At 48.0% G+C, this 20,882-nt stretch overlaps 1 protein-coding gene across 3 annotated transcripts in view; it reads right to left on the bottom strand.

Annotated features, from left to right (window-relative positions):
• The window catches only part of PCSK6 (proprotein convertase subtilisin/kexin type 6), a gene marked incomplete at both ends in the record, with an annotated part of 162,505 nt that overhangs the window by 49,182 nt on the left and 92,441 nt on the right, over positions 1-20,882 (bottom strand). For 2 of the 3 annotated variants that reach the window (XM_084253905.1, XM_084253906.1), the window contains 4 exons: positions 2,157-2,345; positions 12,643-12,760; positions 14,732-14,835; positions 20,078-20,178. In XM_084253905.1, coding sequence (XP_084110031.1) covers positions 2,157-2,345; positions 12,643-12,760; positions 14,732-14,835; positions 20,078-20,178 — 512 coding nt within the window. The remainder of the gene's footprint in view (positions 1-2,156; positions 2,346-12,642; positions 12,761-14,731; positions 14,836-20,077; positions 20,179-20,882) is intronic. The other variant, XM_084253907.1, reaches the window with a different exon arrangement.

Here is a 20,882-nt window from a genome sequence, read left to right as displayed (position 1 = left end):
TGCCAAGTGACTCCAGGCAGGGTTCAACATGCTCGAGGCACAGGCGCCATGTTGCAAATGGACAGCAGTGACCCCTGAGCCTACAGGACCTGCTTCCTACCATCTGAGGGGCTGGAACACTGACTTGAGCAGAAAGGTGGAAATAAGAAGGGAAGGAAAAAGAGCGGGGGGGGGAGGGGCAAAGTAAGGGGGATGCGGGGGTACTGGAAGGTTCTTGCTGGTAGACAGATGTAAGGAGGACAGGAAGAGAATCAGTTGCCTGTGGCAGGATTGTTGCCAAGCCTTTCCATCTATATTACCACATTCAGGTCTTGCAATGCTTCTGATTGGCAAAGGATAGTAAAATGACATTTCCACAGGTGAGCAATAGAGAAGTGGCCATTTCCTGGGCTCAGGGCTGGGAAGGGAGGCTGCTGGGTGTAAACGCAAGTTGACGTTTCAAAGCCCATGTGGGTCCTTCCAGGTCACTGCCACCCACCATCTGTCACCCTTGCCCCTAAGTCTCACCAACGCTTCAGTTAATGCAGGCTGCCACTGGGCTCCTGCACCTAGCTGTGGCTTTGGAGTTAGGGGTCATCACCTCAGATGCTCCTGGTGACAAGCCTGGGACAAAGAGGAGCTAGTGAGGTGAGTTTACGAGAGTCAGGTGGCCTGGGTGCTATGTGAGGACAAGGATATTGGGTGCACTGAATCAGACCAGCCTATTGCCCAGCTCCAGAGGAGTGTCTGCACAGGGACAGTGGGCTTGGAACCGGAGAGCCTCAAATTTTTCAGAGAGAGTTAAATTTTGGCATTTAGCTGCAGTTTCTAAAAGTTCCAATAATGAGGATAATGACAATAACAGAAACAACTTTGGTTGCAAAATAGCATCCAGCTGAAGCTTTGCTCTCAAACTGTGTCCATGCTGGCCTCCCATGGCAGAGACAGATCATGGCCTGGGCCGCCCTAAAGGAGGGAGATGTCCTGTGTCACTCTTGTGCGACAAGGACCTGCTAACGGCTGACCTTGGTGGTTAAGCCCTTGGAAGCCATAAGCCAGAGTCTGGTTACAGGGTTGCTTCTAAGGCGCTGAAGACGAACCCAGTGCTGGTCCACAGTCCGTTGACTGCTGTCCATCTGCTGACTGCAGAGAAACTGGCTACTGGGCCCTGGAGGCAGGACAGGGTATGTGGAGGACACAGCCCAGGTCCACGCTTCTTCTACCCTGTTTCCACCTTTCGTTGCTGCGGGGCAATCTCTGCCTTCTGCCAATTAGAGTCTGCCTGGTTCTGCCTGCAGGTTTTTTCCTTCAACCTAGTTTATAATCCTGCAACCCAAGGACCACAGATGCCAGCAAGTGGCCCAAATGAGTCAAGTGGGCTCAGTGGGGGCGAGCAGGAAATGGGGGTAGGGCAGCCTTGGGGTAAACAAGAGAGTTAAGTGGCATGGCTGTCAGTTCTTTTTTCCAAGAGAAAATGGTAATGTCGATATGTCCATGAAAACTTTTTTCTACCTCTGGCTCTTAGATCTAAAAAGGAACCCCAGCTCCCTTTATCCCAAGCGCTCGTAAACCCCTCCACAGGATTTATCTGCAAGTCACATAAATGCACCAAAGCACAGCTCCTTGATTCTGTGTTTGGCTTTGTTCCATAGCCTCCCACAATCTGTGTCAAGTGCCAAGCCAGCTATTTCTGGGTACTTCTACTAAACAGGGGACCCTTCCAAGCACATGAACAAGAGCTCAGTGAATTCTAAGCACCCATCCAAGTGCACCTCCCACCACGCAGAGCCTCCCCATTGACTATGCGGGTTCCAACCCCACCTGGACCCCAGCAGGAGGCAGCCCTGGAGTCAAAGAGTGCCTCTGAGAGCGCTAATGTCACTTGTGGAATGAATGTGATAACGATCTTCCATGCACTTCTGTGAGCAGTTACGTCATGGCCAGAATTCCACACGTCTCTCCACGAAACACCAGGACAACCACAGACCTGTCACTAAGCCTGGAAATGCCTACTTTGCAGGCAGCGCTTCAGAAGGCTGTTTTTCAGGTTGGTGGGGCTGATATGTGGGTGTCGCCAAGAGGGCACTGCCAGCAGAACCAGGGTGGCACTCGGGGTAGATGGGCCCTGGTGGGATGCCCAGCCCTTGCCCCCACCCCACTAGGCTGCCTGGCCTTACCTCTTTGCCAAAAGTTGAGACTTGGTTCCCGAGGGAGAGATCAGGTGGATCTGGAGGTCTCCGCGGCGCGGGTGGGAGATGGAGATGCGGGCCACCACGTGCTCCAGGTAGCCCACGCGCTGGTCAGAGCGGTCGGCACAGGCTGTGGTCAGGACGGTGGTCCGCAGCGTCTGCACCAGGGGGATGCTCCTGGGAGGGGAGCGAGGAGCTCAGCACTCGACAGCCTGAGCTCCATGTCACCCGAGGGTGCCGGGGGCCTGGCCTCTGTGCTAGAGGCCCCCAGCTGCACCCCACTGTGTCTCACCGTTGGAAGCTCCATCCAGTTTGAGTTTCATCATCTGCCCAGAAGGCACTGATCATTCTGCAACTCACTTAGGGGGACTGAAAAAGTGGTTTCTAGTGCAGACTCAACAAAAGCATCCAGGGATGGGCGTTTCTGTGCCTAGGGGGCAGCTTCTGGCTTCTCTCTGAGTTGCCTTTGCCCAACTCATCTCTTTGACTCCAGGGGACTGCAAGGTGTTGATGCCCCATGGCTTTATTTTCAAGACCGGCCTTGAGAGCAGATGTCATAACATGGGACGACAGTAACAGCAATGCTCTCTGTGCGGGCTGCCAGCAGGCACCAGGCACCGGCACTGAATGAGAATCCCTAAGGACCGACCCATTTAATTTGTGAGAGGTCAAGGACTTTGCCCAAGGTTGCACAGCTTGAGAGGTAGAGCGGGGGTTGAGGCTGCAGCTCACTGCCCCCTCCTCTGTGCCACACAGCCCCTGCAGGCTGCAGGTGTGGGCCCATAATTCTGTTCCAGACACTGGGAAAGAAGAGACAGACAAGGGATGCAGCTCGAGTCGGCCTCTGGGGCTGAAAGTCCTGGTGGAGACCCTGAAGACTGGCCCAGAGTGATGGAGACCAGACAGGAGCCTCCTGCATGAGGATCGGGGCGCCTGCCCTCTCCTGCCCAGTGATGGGAATGGATAAGGACTCTTTTGACAAACTCATGGCAACTTTCCCACATGGGATGGAATCAAGGACAAGCGCCAAACCCAAATCAGAGTTCCTCCACAATTTTCTATCACGTTCCCGGATGAAGCAGACACGAAGCCTGCATGGAGGCAGCTCCTGCCTCTGGACGGAGCCACAATGCCCACTTGGTGTCCACTCAGCTCCCTCCAGGATTTGTAAACTGAAGAAGATCCCCCACCACCCAGCAGCCCATGAGTAATTCCCTGGAGCTTGGCAGGCACTGGGCTTATCAGCAGAGCATTTTCCCCATCCTGGCCCCACTTTCCTCTGGGGAGGGGAGGCTTGAAGCACAGGCCCAGAGTCTCTCAGGAATTACATCGCTTGGCTCTACTGGGCCAGAGTCATAAAAAAACAATCAAAACAGTTATAAACAGTGATGTAATTCCCTCGGAGACTCTGTAAATATTTGAAAACATGATTTGCACACATCATAAATTGATTTAGAGATGCTGACTTCTTTCATTGCCTTCCCTCAAATTTTACTGTCTGTGTTTACCGGTCAGCAGGCCCCCCGCTGTGGCAGAGGCCAACAGAACAGAAAGCTCTGGAATCTCCAAGCCCTGCCAGGCCCACGCACATCTCCAGGTGAAGTATTCCCTGGCCGCCTGCACAAGAAAGCAACGTGGGTGTCTTGAGACAAGGGAGGGGGCAGCTCCTCCTGGTGCAAACTCACTAAATGTGGCTTCCAGGAATAACCCTGCACTTTCTAGCTCCTAACACTTTCCCTGGGCCCAGCTGCAAGATCAAGGTGAGACAGAAACAAAAGTCACAACTCAGTTTTAAAAGTTGTCCCCGCTCCTCCTGCCCCATATGCCAATGTGGGGAGGAGGAACCGTCTCTCTGCCGAAGAGAGAGATTCTGGAATCCCAGTGAAGAAGACTTAATCCTGATAAGGCCCAGGAATTCATAGAACAGGAACAGGGTAAAAATGGCAACCAAAGTCCCATCACCTGCCAGGCTCCAGGCGCCCGGCCCACAGTCTGAACACCTAGAGAGAAAACATCTCAACAAAAGTATTAAATGCTCAGTGAGATTATTAAACCTTTTTTGCATTCGGCTTTTTTTTTTTTTTTTTTTTTCTGTTGCTAAGGGACTCCAGCTGCTGGGCCCCCTGAGGTCAGACAGGGTGGGCTGGATCTAATGCACAGAGCCCCTGGCTGCTGCCTACAGGGTGTCTGGGGGTGGGTGAGCGCCCTCTGGATTAGAGGTTCTACCTTGGTTAGCTTTTCAAAGCCAAGATGTTACCCTCACCTGGGGGGTAGAAGCCTGTTTCTGGGAATGCGACTAATTGTATTATGTAGCTTTGATGTGAAATCTTTTACTGTGAAAGCTCACAGTTAAGGGCCATGGCGCTCTGCAGGTTCTAGGGGAAGTGGGGTGCCCAGGCCAGAGACTCATCAACCTCCCCATATGCAGTTCATCCTCCCACACTTTCTTTTTGCCACTCCTGTTGAACCAAATAAGCTAACATCCCAAATCAGGGGACTTTTTCATTTCTTAAAAAAAAAAAAAAAAAAAAAAGGAGGAGGAGGAGCTTTGAAATGTTTCAGGATAACCGAGAATTTTCTGTATTTCAGACAGAAACTCCCAGTCAACGTGGGGAAGCCAAACACCAAAAGCCATCTCTTTAGAAAGGATTAACTCGAAGACCAAAAGCTTAAGTGTCAATGAAAATTAAAAAAGGATGTTATCTCCCACTGTATGGTTATTTCAAAGATAACTCAGAAAAATGGCGGTTGACTGTAAAGTAATTTATTTCTTAGGTTAAACAATGTGCGGGGATTATCTTTATCACACGCACACAGCTCAGTTGGACTTCCATCACGAAAATTGATTTAGAAAGATCTTAACCTTCCCAAGATAACTGGAAAAGTCCCTCTGCCATTCGATTCTAAAATTGTCATCCTTATATACAACATCACCTTCCTGGGATCCTAAAGGAACCCAAGGGGCTAAAAGATTCTACAAGAAACAGGACCTGCTCAACTGTGACCTTTAACTATGGCGCCTGCCCTCCGTTCAAAGGACCTCTGAGGACAGACTCTCACTTCCAGTTGAGCCACATTTCTGACTTAATTACTGACCCCCCAGGTGGTCTCCTTTCCTCCTTTCCTCAGCTCCCTTCTTCTGAGGGGTTGAGGGTTACCAACCAACAGGCTGGATGAGGGTTACCAGCCTTCACAAGAAATTTCTAGCATCTCCCAGCCACTAACACCTGGGCCTCCTTCTTTAACTGGTCCTTGGACTCAAAGGTTAGAAGCACAGAATTGGCCCCCACCACCCCTCCTTGGCTTAGCTGAAAATATGACACTAACTTTGACTCCCCCAAAACTTAATCAATAGCCTGTTTTTTGACCAGAAGCCTTATCGATGACATTAACAGTTGATGAACATATATTTTGTATGCTGTATATCTTTTATATACTACATTCTTACAATAAAATCAGGCAGAAAAAAACCATTTTGTTTTTAAGAAAATCAAAAATATACTAAAACATCTCAACCAGGAAATGTCCATCAACAGCCACCAATTTTTTTTATTGAAAAGAAATTTGTATAGAAGCAGACCCTGGCGGTTCACACCCCCCACCCCAGCAGTGGGTCCTGGACCCACTGCACTTTTCTCCAGTGCATAATACCATCTAATATCTTGTAAAGATGTTGAGAAATAAGTTCCCAATTTGTTATAGTCAAGGAGCACTTGCCAAATGGCAATGCTGAGAATTGTATGGTATCAGAACTAACAATCCGAGGGGAAGATAAATAGTTTCAAGTAAACAAAGGGAAGAGTCGGGGTAGGTGGGCCGTGGGAAAGCCTCCAGGGCACCACTTGTCTTTCTGCTCTAGATGGGAAGCTGCTAAGTCAGGCCATCTCAGTCCCAACTGGAAGACCTCGCTATGCTCAGGTTCAAGGGCAAACCATTTTCACGCTATGCCACCCTACCAAGCTGCAGGGCTGGGTGCAGCTCCTTGTGAGACCATTGTGAGGTCATGATTGGGGGAGACCCACCAGAATCGGAAGGCAGCAGCGTTTTCCCCTCTGTATTTGGCATCTGTCTGGGGGTGAGGGGGACTGTGCAGGGTCAAGGGCCTTCCATTGGATTGGAAGGTCAACCATGAAACCCTTTCACTGACCTTCTAAGGGGTAATGACTGGAGTGCAGAGGGGTTAATTGGGACAGACTTATTAATTAAATTGTAGGAAAGCAACCTGGTCTGTGAAGGTCACAACTAGAAGCTTCTGAGTCACTTCTTAGATCTCTGTTCTAGAATCTACGCTCTTGACAGGATGGTCATTAGGTCAAAGGCAGACAGATTCTAAGGACTTTCTTATCCAGATGAGTTCTCATTTAGAATTTTCCATAGAGAAAATTACTTTTGATTCTCAAACCATAGCACATCATTTAGACTGGAAGTAAAATTTAACTTAAAAAAAAAAAAAAGAGGCTGATCCAGTGCATTAAATTAAACAATGTTGTTCATAATGAATTGGACTATAAGGTGTTTTAATATGCAATGTTTAAAGTTATAGCATCTATTTCCCTGCTATCTGAAATGAGGGGGCTAAATTAGATTAGCTGGTTTTAAACATTCCTTCCAATTCCAAACATTCCTGACGGGGAGTAAAAAAGACATCCTCATTATTCATGATTCCATATTTGCAAATTCACCTACTCACTAAGATCTAGTGACCCCCAAATCAACACTTGTGGTGCTTTTGCAGTGATTTGCGGGTATAAATAAGCAAAGCAGCAAATATCTGAGGCCCCAATATGTACATTCCCAGTCGAGGTTGAACAAGGGGAAGCTTTACCTTCTGGTTTCAGTTCTCATACTATAAACAAGTATCCTTTTTTGGTCTATTTGGTAGCACAGTTTGCAGTTTTTGTTGGCGGTCTCACTATTTAGAACAGCCCCCAAGTGCAGTGCTGGGGCGCTGTCTAGTGTTCCCCAGCACAAGAGGCTGCTCCACGCCTTATGGAGAAAATACATGTTAGATGAACTTCATTCAGGCATGAGCTATAAAACTGATGGTCATGAATTCAGTGTTAATGAATCCACAATGTACATTAAATAAGTGCTCTTTAAAGAGAAACACAGATCACGCAAGGTGATGAGTTGGTCGGTTGATAAACTGACTGTAATGTGGTGAGGGGCTCGCAGGAACCTCACCCTGCACTTCTAGAAGCAATGGAATTCAGGACTCCTGGTGACTTCATAGAATATAACTTCTGGGAATAAGAAGAATCAATTGTGTTATCAAGTGAAAATTCAAATACTTATTTTAGAAGGAAGTAGCATTTACAATTTGGGGAAAACAGGTGTGCATCAAAAAATAAGGTAGGAAGGGTAAGGGCTGCAGGAAAACAAGCAGCTTTTACAAGTTCCCGAGTGTCTGATATCAGGAAATCTCAGGAAAACAGAACAATTGTCACTGGTGCAGCTGTGGTCACCCTAGTCCAGGACTGCAGAGCATCCCACAAGTTTTCTTAGGACCAATTTTGTAAGAATACTTCCATAGAAGAAACCAGAAGCAAGGGTGTCATACAGCCCTCACAAATGAGGTCCCAGGGAGGGAGGCACTGGGTAGGGGTGGGGGTGTCCTCAGCATAGGACAGAGTCCAGAGGGGCTATTTGTTTCCTAAAAGGCGTGAAACCAGCTGTGCCTGCACCACAGTGGGCTCCTGGAGCTACACAGGGTCCCTCATCAGGAGGCAGTGGCCTTGTGGTCTCCACTGGCCAAGTTAGCTGCAGCCAGATGAGACACCTGGGCCTTGCTCCCACCCCCACCCCTCTACCCCCCCACCCCACCCCCCAGCTGCCAGAAGCTGACCCAGGCTGGGGAAGCGCCACTGTGGCCAGCAGACCAGGGCCACGGAAAGAAAGGGGGACAGGTCTCCTGGGGGACGTACAGGTCATTCCATCTGGTCTAGCCCTGAGCTCCTGTGACGTGCTCCTTCCTGGGGACAGGCAGGCTGGGTGGCAGCTCAGCCCTACTGCATCCTATCCAGTTTCTTAACTCCTTTGTGCCTCAGTTTCTTTATCTACAATATAGAGATAAAAATAATCCCCAAACCTCGCATTCTTGTTGAGGGTTTTGAATAGTTAATACACATCAAGGGTTCAGAACAATGTCTGGTGCATCATAAACGCCAGATAGTCATTAGCCTCCCTTATGACCATTATCCATTACACTTATGTATTATTTATAACTAGAGTTGTTATAAAATGACCATCATGCATGGTCTGGCTTCATTAATACCAGAAGAATAAGAGTAGTAAGTGGTTAAGCCAGTGGTTAATTCTTGATCACTTATAAATATATTCTTTGCTCAAAGCTTCATAAACTGCTCCGCAGCAGCCTGGATATTTTAAGATGCAAGGGAAGAAATGGCTGGAAAAACCCTAAGGGTCAAATAAGATTATTTCATAACTGGGCCTCTTTTTCATTCACAGGAATTATACTAAGCTTGATTTTCCTTTTCACTCAAAGAAAGTCAATGGAAGTATCCATCCTTCTCTATCTAACACATATTTTAAAGTAGTTTTGCACAGAGATATCACTGGTCATAATTCTATTTACTTTCTTTGAATTGAAGGAAAGTTTTAAATACATTTAAAACCATTTGTGTCCAAGAGTAGATACGGGTGACTCTGGGTTTCAACACTGGTTGAGCGGCACCACGGAGACCCAGCGGTGTATCTGGGAGGACTCTAACAAGTCATTCTGCTTGTAAAAGTGCCTGTTTGTCAAGCTCAAGTGACTTACCCCTTTTCCTTGAGGGTTGGATATAGTGCTGACCGAAAGTTGGCTTTGGGGTGCTTTGCCCCCTAGGGGGGCTTGGTCTGTTTGGGGGTGAGTGACTGTACAGAAATGACTCAGCAAAATCCGGCAGCACCTTGGAAGGGAGGGGTGGGGGCTGACTCCCCTCACTACCCACCCATCTCTCCCAGCCTCTCCTGTCAGGCTCCCTGACTTACTTCCATGCTGGTGGGGACCAAACAGAGGCAGGCTAGATCCCCACACCTCACTGCCTAGATATGCAGCATTCAGACTAGAAATGCTGACATTTGGGGTTCACTTGTGGATGCCCCTCTGTATGGTCCTTCTTCAAATTACAGTCAGCCCTCTATGTCCACAAGTTCTGCCTCCAGGGCTTAACCAACAGAGAATGAAAAATGTGTGCTACGTAGTTAGGAACACGAGGCTGTTGAGTCTGTACTGAATGAGTTCACCTTTTTCGTATCTCTGTTCCCGAAACCACACAGCCTAACAACCATTTTCACAGCACCTGCTTTGGGCCAGGTATCATCGGCAGCCTGATTTCAGGACATGGAAGGAAGGACAAATATAAGATGCAAATATTATACCATTGCATATAAGGGGTTTGAGCATCCTCAGACTTGGCATTCTGGACGGTGGGGCCGGAGACCAATCCCCCAGGGATAATGAAGGACAATTGTAGAGAGAGTCAGCCATGCCTCAGCTTCCTCCTGATGGGGCTGCTTCCCACAGGTCTCTAATGGCAGCCCTTTTCCTCTGCTGTAACCTTCCCCTAGCTGCGCTGCCAGCCTTTTGGCTTAAGCTCGAGGTCAGGAGAGGGTGGTGTGGACAGAGAATTCCAGGTACCTGGCAGTCCCTGGGAACACAGTGAGTGCAACGCTAGTATCGAAGCATAGGTTGGGACCTTGGAGGGACCTGCGGACCGGGTCCTCTTGTTGACCATGAGGACCATCTTCCTGAACCACTACAAAGCCCAGATCAGGGATGCAGGGCAGGAGAGGATGCAGAGGTCACTGCACTCCACTCCTACCCCTGGGAAGTGACCATCACACCCTGGCCCTGAAACTCGGGAGCCCGACGACACTGCTGCACCACTTGTGACCTGTCTGCACTAGGATGCCCACACCTCCAGTGGACACCGACCTCTGCTCACACCAGGTGGCACCTTCCTTCCACTCAAGAGGAAAGGCAGGCAGACACGTCACACATGGTCACACAGGCATGCACACTCCGGTCTTTTCTCACTTTCTGCTCAGCCTGGCTTGGGACATTTAGAAGTTCAAGGATTTCACCATGATGGAGAAAAAACAGAGTGAGGACTGTGCATGGAGAGAGAGCAGCGAGGAGAGGTGTGTGGGGACAAGCCCTTCTCATTTCTAAGCCAAATGATCACAGCAGAACAGGCAAAGCTAGACAAGGACCCTGAGGAAGGATGTGAGCCATCATCACTGTGGGGTGCTCAGCAGTCCTGACTCAAATGCCAGGCAGGTGACAAAGGTGATGACACCCAGATGTCTAAGCATCTGCCTTCCATGCAGCAAGAGCCAACTTCTCTCTCTTTCTCTCTGTTTCTCTCTCCCCCTCTCTCTCTTTTGCTCTCCGTCTGTCTCTCCTCACTCTCTCCCCTTATGAACTGGGGAACAATGGGCTGTGTAGTTAAACTTGTGGTTTGGGACAGGTTGGCTGAATATTCCAGAAAGACTGAAATGGCTAAATGTAAAGATGACTTTTCACTGGAAACAGAAGTCTGATTCTTCCCCTCCACAGGAACTGGCGAGTCCTTTCTTTCCTCAAAGGACAGGAACAATGTCACACTGTGTGTTACGGCTGGTGCCCTCAACCTGTGCTGTCTAGACTTCGGGCGCTTTCACTTAAAAAGCAAAATAAAATAAAAATAAAAACAACCCCTCGCCACCTAGGCACCACTCTACCATCTTAAAACTATTTCTGGCGGGAGAAGAATGCTTCATTCAGGAACCGCCCCGACGGGGGGACTGTGGGCAGGAAGAGCTGGAGGCCTGGACACTGGGGGTCGGATGGCAGCCTGTGGGCCCCTCAGCCCAGGATCACCTGACCCGTGGAAGGCGTTTTCCAACAAACATAGCACAAGAAAGCAAAAGCCTGCTTTATCTCAGAGAACTTGAGTGTCAGTCTCCCCAGAGAAAATGATACTTCAAAATGTCAAGAATGAGATTTGCTTGCTTGTTGGCTGGCCTTGGGGAGATCACTCCAAGGCCTGTCTTTACGGTGAACAGCAGGACCAAGACACAATTTTTCAAAAGACCGTTCCATGGCTATGTATCCAACTAATACTTTCTGAATTCCTAATACACTGCAAGGCATCATCAAGAAATACTTTAGGCCACCTTTTATAGCAAAGGGCATATTGTAAGAGATGGATACATTCAAGGATGAGGCAATCTCAAAAAGTGATCTATATTTATCGATAAAGCAAGGGTCACTTTTAATTACCTCATCATTTCTTTTTCAGACACGTATTTTCTACATGTAATAATGAGCTACAGCTAGAAAGCAATGCATTCCATTTTTTATCAGCTATTAAAGTTTAGAGACACACCATCCTCCTTCTTAGAAAGGAGGCTGCAATGGCAGAATCAGAAGAATGATTTGATGTCCTTTCCTCATGGAGTAGCATTTTTGCTTCTGATTTATTTTATAGCTGATTTTTTTAAATAAAAATTTTGCATAAAAATGATGCTTTGCAAAGCAAAATAAGTCAGAAGGAGAACAACAGACACCGGATGATCTCACCCATCTGTGGACTATAAGGAAACAAAGCAGGTGAGTGGACAAAATTAAATAAAAATAAGCCAGTGGACTTTGACAACAAAACTTAGGTTACCCGAGGGAGGGGGTTGGGGGTGGGCGTGGGGCTGGAGGGGGTCCAATGGACCCTCCAATGGTGGTTTTTTTCCTTTGAATAATAAATACATAATAAAAAATCAGTATCTGATTTAAACAACTTGCTGTATCGAACAAGGCTGGGCGTGGGCTACCCATGGAGGAAGATGTGGCCAGGGCCCCAGGGTGCAATGCTCAAGCCCCCCTTAAGTCTATGGAAGTGTTATCTGAGTCCAGATAAAAGCAACTCAGAGCTGCTCTGCGCTTTGGATAAAACCCCTCCTGCAACAGAGAAGGGACAGAAGCTGCTACTCCTGTCCTCAACCAAAGGAGTCACTCTGCAGCCTTTGGGGGCCGGCAGACTGGGCTGCGGCCACCAATGGGTGACAACAGAGGGGACACCCACTGCTGCTCCCCATCAACACTCCAGGCAGGCAGGGCCCTGGTGTGGTCAGCTATGCTAACTATTATGGATGAGACTCTCCAACACCAGGCTGAGGGTTCAGCTGAGAAGCCAATTCCCTACGCTAAAAGAGGGAAGTGACAACCAAGAACAAAAGGACTCAACAGACATGGGTGAGGAAGAGATACTGTTTCTGCCTTCACAATTCATAAGAGACATGCTTATACATGCATGCCACATGCCTGGGCACATGCGCGCACGCGCGTGCGCACACACACACACACACACATGCATCCCCACTATGGGCTGGGGAATGTGTGTGTAATTAGCGCCTCCCTCCTCCTCAATGTGCTACAGCAGGGTCAGGTCCAACCCGACGAGCCTGCACAACCGGGGTACGGGGAGAGACTCACCTGGGTCTCTTGTCCGCAGCAACGATGCACGTATGCTGTGCGGGCACTGCCGTCCACTTCTTCGCCTCCATCACAAGGGCTTCTGCATCCACCAAGCCAAATCCGTAGAGATGGCTAACTGAAAAGACAGGGCCTTCAGACCCGGCTGCCTTTCCTCCCCCAGGGAGGGAGCAAGGCCCGGTTCCCTCACTCAGCCTGGCTCCCGGGTAAAGCACGAGCTTCATGACTGCAGAAACATTGGTGTCACAGGAGGGCTGCAGGGGCCGAGACCATCCCTTAAGCCCCTGGTGCAGGGCCCGCCTCTGAGGACAGCTCACAGGTCCCACCTGCTTGACTTTCTCTCTGAACCACATCCCTTGGGGCCAGGTGGCCGAGCCAGGAAACATGTTCCATAAGGTGCAGAGTGGACGTGTGGAGAGGGCCACATACTTTGCTCTCATGAGAAAGGGACAGGCTTCCCTACATTAAAGAGACTCACTGGTTTCTGTGCTCCCTGAATCTTAAACCAGACAAAAGAAACAGCCTGGCACCTCGGGGTTCACACAACCATGATGTGCAATTAACGTGACAGGGCAAGGTTGTGCTCATCTCTTGCCATTTCCTTTCCTGCTGCATCTCCAGGGCATTCAGAGGAAGCAGCATTGCACAGCACACGGCCTCTGAGGGTGCCTGTGAGCTGGCCCAATGCAATGTTTAATTTGGCCAAGGCAGGAGAGTTTCAAGGTTTAATTCTAAGAGGCAAGGTTGAGAACTTGATATAATCTATTTTCCTATTTAATTAGGCCAAAATTGAAATGTAGGTCAGCTCTTGTCATTACAGCATACCAGTGCCACCAACATTCCTGCAAAATAGAGGTGCTCAGGCCTCATCAATGACCTCCTTTGGAAAGGAATGGCCCTTGGAACGTAGGGAACAACGCTTGACCTACATTTTACAGCAGATAGGAGTATCAGGTTGGGTGTCGAAAGAATTGGATCTGAGCTCCAGAAAAGGGAAAAAAAAAAAGTCCTCCCTACTACACCATGGCTGAATGTAAATGTTTTTCAAGAATCTCTGCTAAGAAGCCAAAGCCAGTGGCACCATCTAACAATTACCTGCTTGAGAGGTTCTGAATATCTGGGTTACAAACCATGACCATGGGTTGATTTCATGGTACTTGGGTCTGTACCAGGCAGTGATGAGGGTGGAGGCCTCATTGTTTGATGACTTAATTTTAGAATATGAGGGTTTGCCAACAGAAGTTTTATAGTTGGAAAGTAACTTACAAAACTATCTCAATGTCCTCGCTCTACAGATGAAGAAACTGGGGGCTACTTTCAAAATCATAGAGCTGCTCAGGGCTAAGGGTACAAGTTACTCAAAGGTGGCACACACAAACATTATTGATCTTAATGACTATGGATTTGTTTTTAATGTGCATGAAAAAATAATAATGATCTATCAAACCTATGATTAACTAGATGTAATAAGTATCAAGGAAAAGGCAGTCCATTTAAAGAGAATGACTAAGTTCATACTGTGACACTTGGTGCCAAGATGTGGTAAAAAGCATGCAATTTAAGGGCCTTGAACTTAGTGACCTCAGGTTTCTCTGTTAATGTAAATGTGATGTTTTGGGATGTTTTTTCTTAAAATTTCTAGATACATAATTTTCATTCTTGTGACATACAACTAATATTATTTGGAGATTCTTTTTTTTTTTCTAAAGATTTATTCATTTATTTATACAAGAACCGGGGTACAGGCCAGATGCACGGGAGGGTGAGAGGATTCACCAGAGACAGAGTGGGAAACAGAACAGGCAGACTGATGAAATACACTGCTGAGGGCAGCAGTGGGCGAGACAGGAGAGGTCTGCTGCACCATGTGGGACCCTTGCCAGCCAGCCTGGATCGAATAGGCGCTGCTGAAGCTGCAGACAGCTTCACAGCGCTGCGCTCAACCACTTGGGCCACCAGGGGAGGCCCTATTTGGAGATTCTTTTTGAGCATTTCGCATGACCCTTTCCTGTAGATCCCAGGAGGTCACCTAGAGGAGCCCACCAGGAGGGATGATCAGTCCTCGCCTGGCCCAGCAGAAGACACTCACCTTTATGACCAGCACCGTTGACTTTCCAGTCACTGGCTTTCAGGTGCGCTGGCCTCGATGTCTTTACCAGCAGGTGTTGGACATCCCTCCAGGTTAACTGGCTGCTGCAATGACACAGGGACAGGCTGTTGTAGCCCACCAGACCCATAATGATGGCCGCACAGGCCCAGCAAAGACAGTGCCCCTGGAACAAGCCTTAAGTCTGGACTTGAGGGGGACCTGCAGGCTCCATTCCGGGAAGGGCTTATATCACTATCTCTTTGTAAAGAATGATTTCCTGAGATAAAATAGTTCCAGGGGTGACTTAAAATTTATAAGCATCAAAAACCCAGCCTTGAGTGTGTGCAAGGGTTATACCAGGAATTTTGGCAATGAGGAGAAGGACCTCCTTACTGAAACAGCCAGAGGCTATCAGTATTTGGGGCCATTCCCACCACAAAGAGCAGATTCTGGGGTACATCAGAGCTCAAGTTGCCATCCATGCAGACCCCACCTTGCATGGACCCAGCGGTTACAGACTTTCATTCAAGATTTTAATAATTCTCAATTTACAGTATTTTTATTTTGGTGCAAAGTAGAAACATTTCAATAAAAGAACACAACACATACCTAGTGACAAAAATGCATAAAGCAGAATTCTTTGATTCTAAGATAAATTTTCTACCTTTTTTACGGTTCTGAAACCCAGATCCATGATACAGTGGCACTCTCATAACCTGCTCTGTCTGCAGCATCAGGACTGGGTCATAGACCAAGGCCACTGGGAAGCTGGATGAGGCCTCTATGCCCTCCTCCTGGCCAGGACTGCCCAACTCACATCAGTCACCACTGTCTTTCCCATCACCCGCTTTGTTTGTATGTGTTTACAAATATAATATCCTAACCACTTTTAAGTGTACAGTTCAGTGCCATTAGCACATCCACATGATTGTGCATCCATTACCACCACTGCTTCCAGAGCTTTCTCATCTTCCCCAGTTGAAACTCTGCACCCAGGAAAACATCCACTCTTCATTCCCCCATCTCTAGCTGCTCACAACCACCCTTCCATTTTCTGTGCCTATGAATGTGACTACTTAGGGAGCCTCATGTAAATGGAATCAGACAATAATTATCCTTTTATGCCTGGTTTATTCCATTTAGCCTAATGTCCAAGGTTCATCCCTATCATAGCCTGTGTCACAATTTCCTTCCTTTTTAAGGCTGAGTAATATTCCATTACTTGCATGTACTTTTGTTGATCCATTCATCAATCTATGGGCACTTGGGTTGCTTCTACCTTTTGGCTGCTGTGCATAAAGCTGCTGTGAGCATGGGTGTGCAGATACTAGTTCAAGTCTCTGCTGGCAATTCTTTCAGGTCTCTCCCCACCAGCAAAATTGCTGGATCCTACAGTAATTATGATTAATTTTTTGAGGAACCACCATACTATTATCCATAGCTGCTGCACCATTTTACATTCCTACCAACTGTCCCCTCTGCCTATTTTCCTACCAGGAGGCTTGAGTTGTAGGGTACACATGCATTCCTCCCTTTGGCTCCCACTCTTCAGGCTCTCGTCCTAACGTCTCCTGATCTCCCAATATGTTCCTGCCAGTCACAGTTGGTACTGACCATGGCCTGTCTCACCCTGTCTGTGTCCCTCAGTGCAGTTTCCAGGTCTGAGCTGGGCATGGGCTGACCTGCTATTGTCCCCTTGTAACTGCCCCTCTTGAGGGCCCTCATTGTTAGAGGAAGATTCTGAGGTTCCAGGTGGTCCACAGCCTGGCTCTCAGGTGGAGTGGGGCACAGGCACAGGCTTTGGGGTGCAGACAGAGCACACATGGCTGAATTCTGGGATACCCGCGTGCTGGGGCAAGTCACTATTCAAGTCAATGGGTCCCACTTAAGGACAGCCAAAACCAGTTTCCAATAAGAAGTATGCATTTCAGGGCCTCCCTGGTGGCACAGCAGGTTGAGCACAGTGCTGTGAAGCTGCCTGCAGCCTCTGCAGTGCGGGTTCGGTTCCCGGCTAGCCAGGGAGATATCCACATGGCGCGGCAGACCTCTCTTGCCTCACCCGCTGCTCTCCTCAGCAGTATATTTTGTCAGTCTGCCTGTTCTGTTCCCCATTCTGTCTCTGGTGAATCCTCTCACCCTCCCATGCCCCTGGCCTATACGCCAGTTCTTGTATAAATAAAAAATATATATATATCTTTAGGGAAAAAAAGAAGCATGCATTTCAGAGTTTCAGACAGAATGGTCCAGAAAGGGAGACTGCGAAACACCATCTTATTATGTGGAAATCCATTCTTACAGACAATGGCGAAAAAATCAGAATTACAGTTGTATGGAAAACATGTATAATAAGGCTGCTGGAAATGTTATTTGATGAAGAAGGAATTGATGGAAATTCCCGAGACTGGCACCAAACGGTGAGGTGACAGTTGGACAATTCTTGCACATAATATCCATAGCACACTGTCTCCCCCAGCCCCCTGCTCCATACCCGAGTGTTTCCTTGGCCCCAGGAGGATCTGGCTTTGACTAATTCCTCCTGCTGCAGAACAGAACAGAGTCAGAAGCCCCCCTGTGTCCTATATGTAACATGTTTCTCCCCGGGCCAGTCCATCCATTTCAAAGCCTTAAGTGTTTTCAGTGTGGTTTGATTGATTCACCACCTGTAAATTTCTGAGGAGCCAAAGATAGGATGATCACTATCGGGGTTTTCATGTGTCCACAGGCCAAGTTTAATGGGCCAATCTACAGCAAAATAGGGCTTGTTTTCTATTTTGCTTCAACTAGCAAAATTCCATGCCTGTTTCCAATAACGGAAGAAAACCTAGAACAATGAGTTGCTAAGCATGGGAATGCAATTTTCCACTCAAGGAACTAATTATTTAGAATTTTTAAAAAGAGCCTCAGGACACAGAAGCTAACATTTTGGCCTGGAAATTGAAAATATTTAGCTGCTACTTTGCTAAATTGGTAGCATTTGAGTTTTATGCTCTTTTGCCTCGTGCAAATCAACATGCAAACATACATAATTACAAGGGTTTAAGCATCCCAAACATGATTTTTGAATCATTTAAAATCTCATCTGCAATAAATACTACTTCAAATGGCTGGGTTTGTTCTGAGCCAGTTTTGAAGTCTAAACATTTCAGATGAGCTAAATAGAACAAAAATAAACTCTGGACTAGAAGATCAATTAGTGGTTACCAGAGGGAAGGCGGAATCAAAGTGGGGACAATGGTGTGCTAAAGAGCAGATTTGGACTTTGAGACATACATATGCAGTATTACACATGCTGATTCTCAATGACAAACCCCTAAAATTTATATGATATTATATTGTAATGCTGCAATTAAAAAAAAAGGAAAAATAAAATGTGTTTTGACCTGCGGGTTGCATGAGCAGTGAACTCTCTTTTCTTCATGACTCATCCACACACTAACAACTCTAGAAATTTTATTTGGCTTAGGACAGATAAATTGTCACCACTATATTGTCAATTTATGCACCACAGTCCATTAAGGGCAGCTGCAGCCGTCTAAAGTATGATTTTGGTTGGTGATGCAGAATGGGAGGTAGACTTGGGGCTCTAACCCACATACCCTGTTGGGGTCCCACAAAGTGGAGAGACTGTGAGCTCTGACCAGGAAAAGAAGGGAAGGAGCCAAGTCACACCCATTAAGGACACTTGCCACACACAGGCAGATGTCGAGGACACCACGGGTGAAATAAGCCAGACGCCAAAGGACAAACCCTGCATGGGTCCAAGTAGGTGAGGCCTGAGGCGTCAAATCCACAGACACAGACAGTAGAATTGTGGGGAAAAGGAAAATAGGGCATGCTAAGGACTGAAACTCTGTTCCTTCCCTGGATGTATATATGGAAGTCCTAACCCCCAGGAGCTCAGAGTTTGAAGGTATTTGGAGACAGGATTTTTATAGAGATAATGAAAGTAACCAAAGCTTAGCTATTGTAAACAGTGCTGCTATAAACATAGGGGTGCAGGTGTTCTTTGGAATTGATGTTTCTGTGTCCTTTGGGTAAATACCTAGGAGTGGAATTGCTGGATCATATGGAAGCTCTATGTTTTTGCCCAAAAATAGATGACTGGATCAAGAAGATGTGGTACATATATACCATGGAATATTACTCAGCATTCAAAAAAGATAAACACATGCAATTTGCAGCAACATGGATGGCGCTGGAAAGGATCATGCTCAGCGAAATAAGCCAAAAAGAAAAAGAAAAATACCGGATGGTCTCACTCATAGCAGGAATCTAGAAAACTTAAATAAGGGACCAGGAAAATGAATAACTATAAGAAAGTGAAAATCAAAATCAACAAAAAACTATGAACCAGAGACACTTTTAGGGGGGCGGGGGCGGGAGGGGAGGGATTGGGGTCAGAATGGGGGGGCTGCAATTGTATGGGGAATATAACAATAAAATTTATTAAAAAAAAAAAAGAGATAATGAAAGTAAAATAGAGGTCACTAGGGTGGGTCTTAATCTACTATAGTCTTCTTAAAAAATTCTAGATCTGCGGCCTCTCTGGTGGCGCAAGGGTTAAGATGCAATCTATGAAGCCATCTGTAGCCACAGCAGCACAAGTTCGATCCCTGGCCAGGGAGCTACCCACATGGCACAGCAGACCTCTCCTGACTCGCCTGCTGCTCCCCTCAGCATTGTACTTTGGTCAATCTGCCTGTTCTGCTCCCCACTCTGTTTCTGGTGAATCCTCTCACCCTGCACCTCTGGCCTATACCCCAGCTCTTGTATGCATAAATAAATCTTTAAAAAAAAAAACAAAATTCTAGATCTGGACACACACACACGCACACACACAGAGAGAGATACAGAGAGAGACCAGGTGAGGACACAGGGAGAAGTCAGTTGTTACAAGTCAAGGGGAGAGGCCTCAGAAGAACCAGCACCTTCTTCTTCACTCTTCACAATGCTGCCCCCGAGGCAAGTGTGATCCAGGCACCCAGGGATGGAAGAAGCCCTAAGATTCTACATCTTGATGACTGTGCTCCTGCCATGTGGCTTTGCTCTCACACCCACGATGTGGGTCTCCAGCCTCCAGAACAGGGAGAAGCAAAGGTCTGTTGTTAAGCCCCAGCCTGCGGTGTTTTGCTACCGCTGACCCAGCAGAGGAATCTGGGGAGCGGTAGTTTATTGGGTACAGGGCTTTAGTGTGGGATGACGGCTGAGCGAGGTGCATGATGGTGACAGTCAAACAGCAACGTGTACCCTCAACACAGTTCACACGGCACATTTTACATTATGCATAGGTTACCGCAATACAGTGATCTGTCATTAAAGGGGAGAGGAAGGGAAATGGGTACTTACTTTGCTTCCAAGGCCAAGGCAATGATGCCTGCCACCATGGGGGCTGAGACGGAGGTCCCCGTGTGGCCGTCAGTGCAGCGCTGACGCAGATCCGTGGTGACCTGGAGGAGGGGGCGCCGAGGGGCTAACGTCAGCTTTCAGGAGAGGCCAGAGGCTACTCAAGATGCTGCTCCCAGTGGGTGCGGTCCAAGGACCCGGAGACGAGGAAGACCCTAGCAGCTGCCTCTCGGGGACCACGCCTGCATGTGGCGTCTGGAGCTCCCTGCCAAGGGGCTTTGCTCTTGGCAAATGTGGACCCGCTGGAAGAATGAGCTAGTATGGGGTGAGAACAGGGAGGTAAGGCACGGAAGACAAGCATCTGGAAGCCCCAAACTCTGACAACTGTGGGTGTGTGTGCTGAGACCAAAGGCCAGACAAGATAAAACAAAGGTGGCCCTCCAGGCAGAGCCTGCCAGAGCCCACTCTCTCACCCTCAAGTCACCCTCTGACATGTGAACAACTGGAAACACGCAGAGGAGCCAGCTCGCCCAGTGAGAGGTGTTTCTGCTTTTAGCCAGAAGGTCAGCATCATTCTCCCCCGGGATGCCCTCCTCAGACAGCAACAGTGTCCACCACAGGAGCGGGTCACCCTGGGGGTGTTCTCCACCTCACAGGGTTGCATGTGCCGACAGGAGCTCTGCACTCCCTCCCCAGGGGGTCCGATTCCACACTCCGGCCCTTGAGACCACACCACCTCATCAGCAAGTCGCCTTGGAAGTGAATTGGAGACGCAGCAATGGTGGGCATGTGTGGGCCCAGCGCTGTG

This window comes from Talpa europaea (assembly GCF_964194135.1).
Source record: "Talpa europaea genome assembly, chromosome: 14".
NCBI classification, from domain to species: Eukaryota; Metazoa; Chordata; class Mammalia; order Eulipotyphla; family Talpidae; genus Talpa; species Talpa europaea.
The sequence above is the reverse complement of the archived record's forward strand: the minus strand, read 5'-3'. Positions and strand labels throughout refer to the sequence as shown.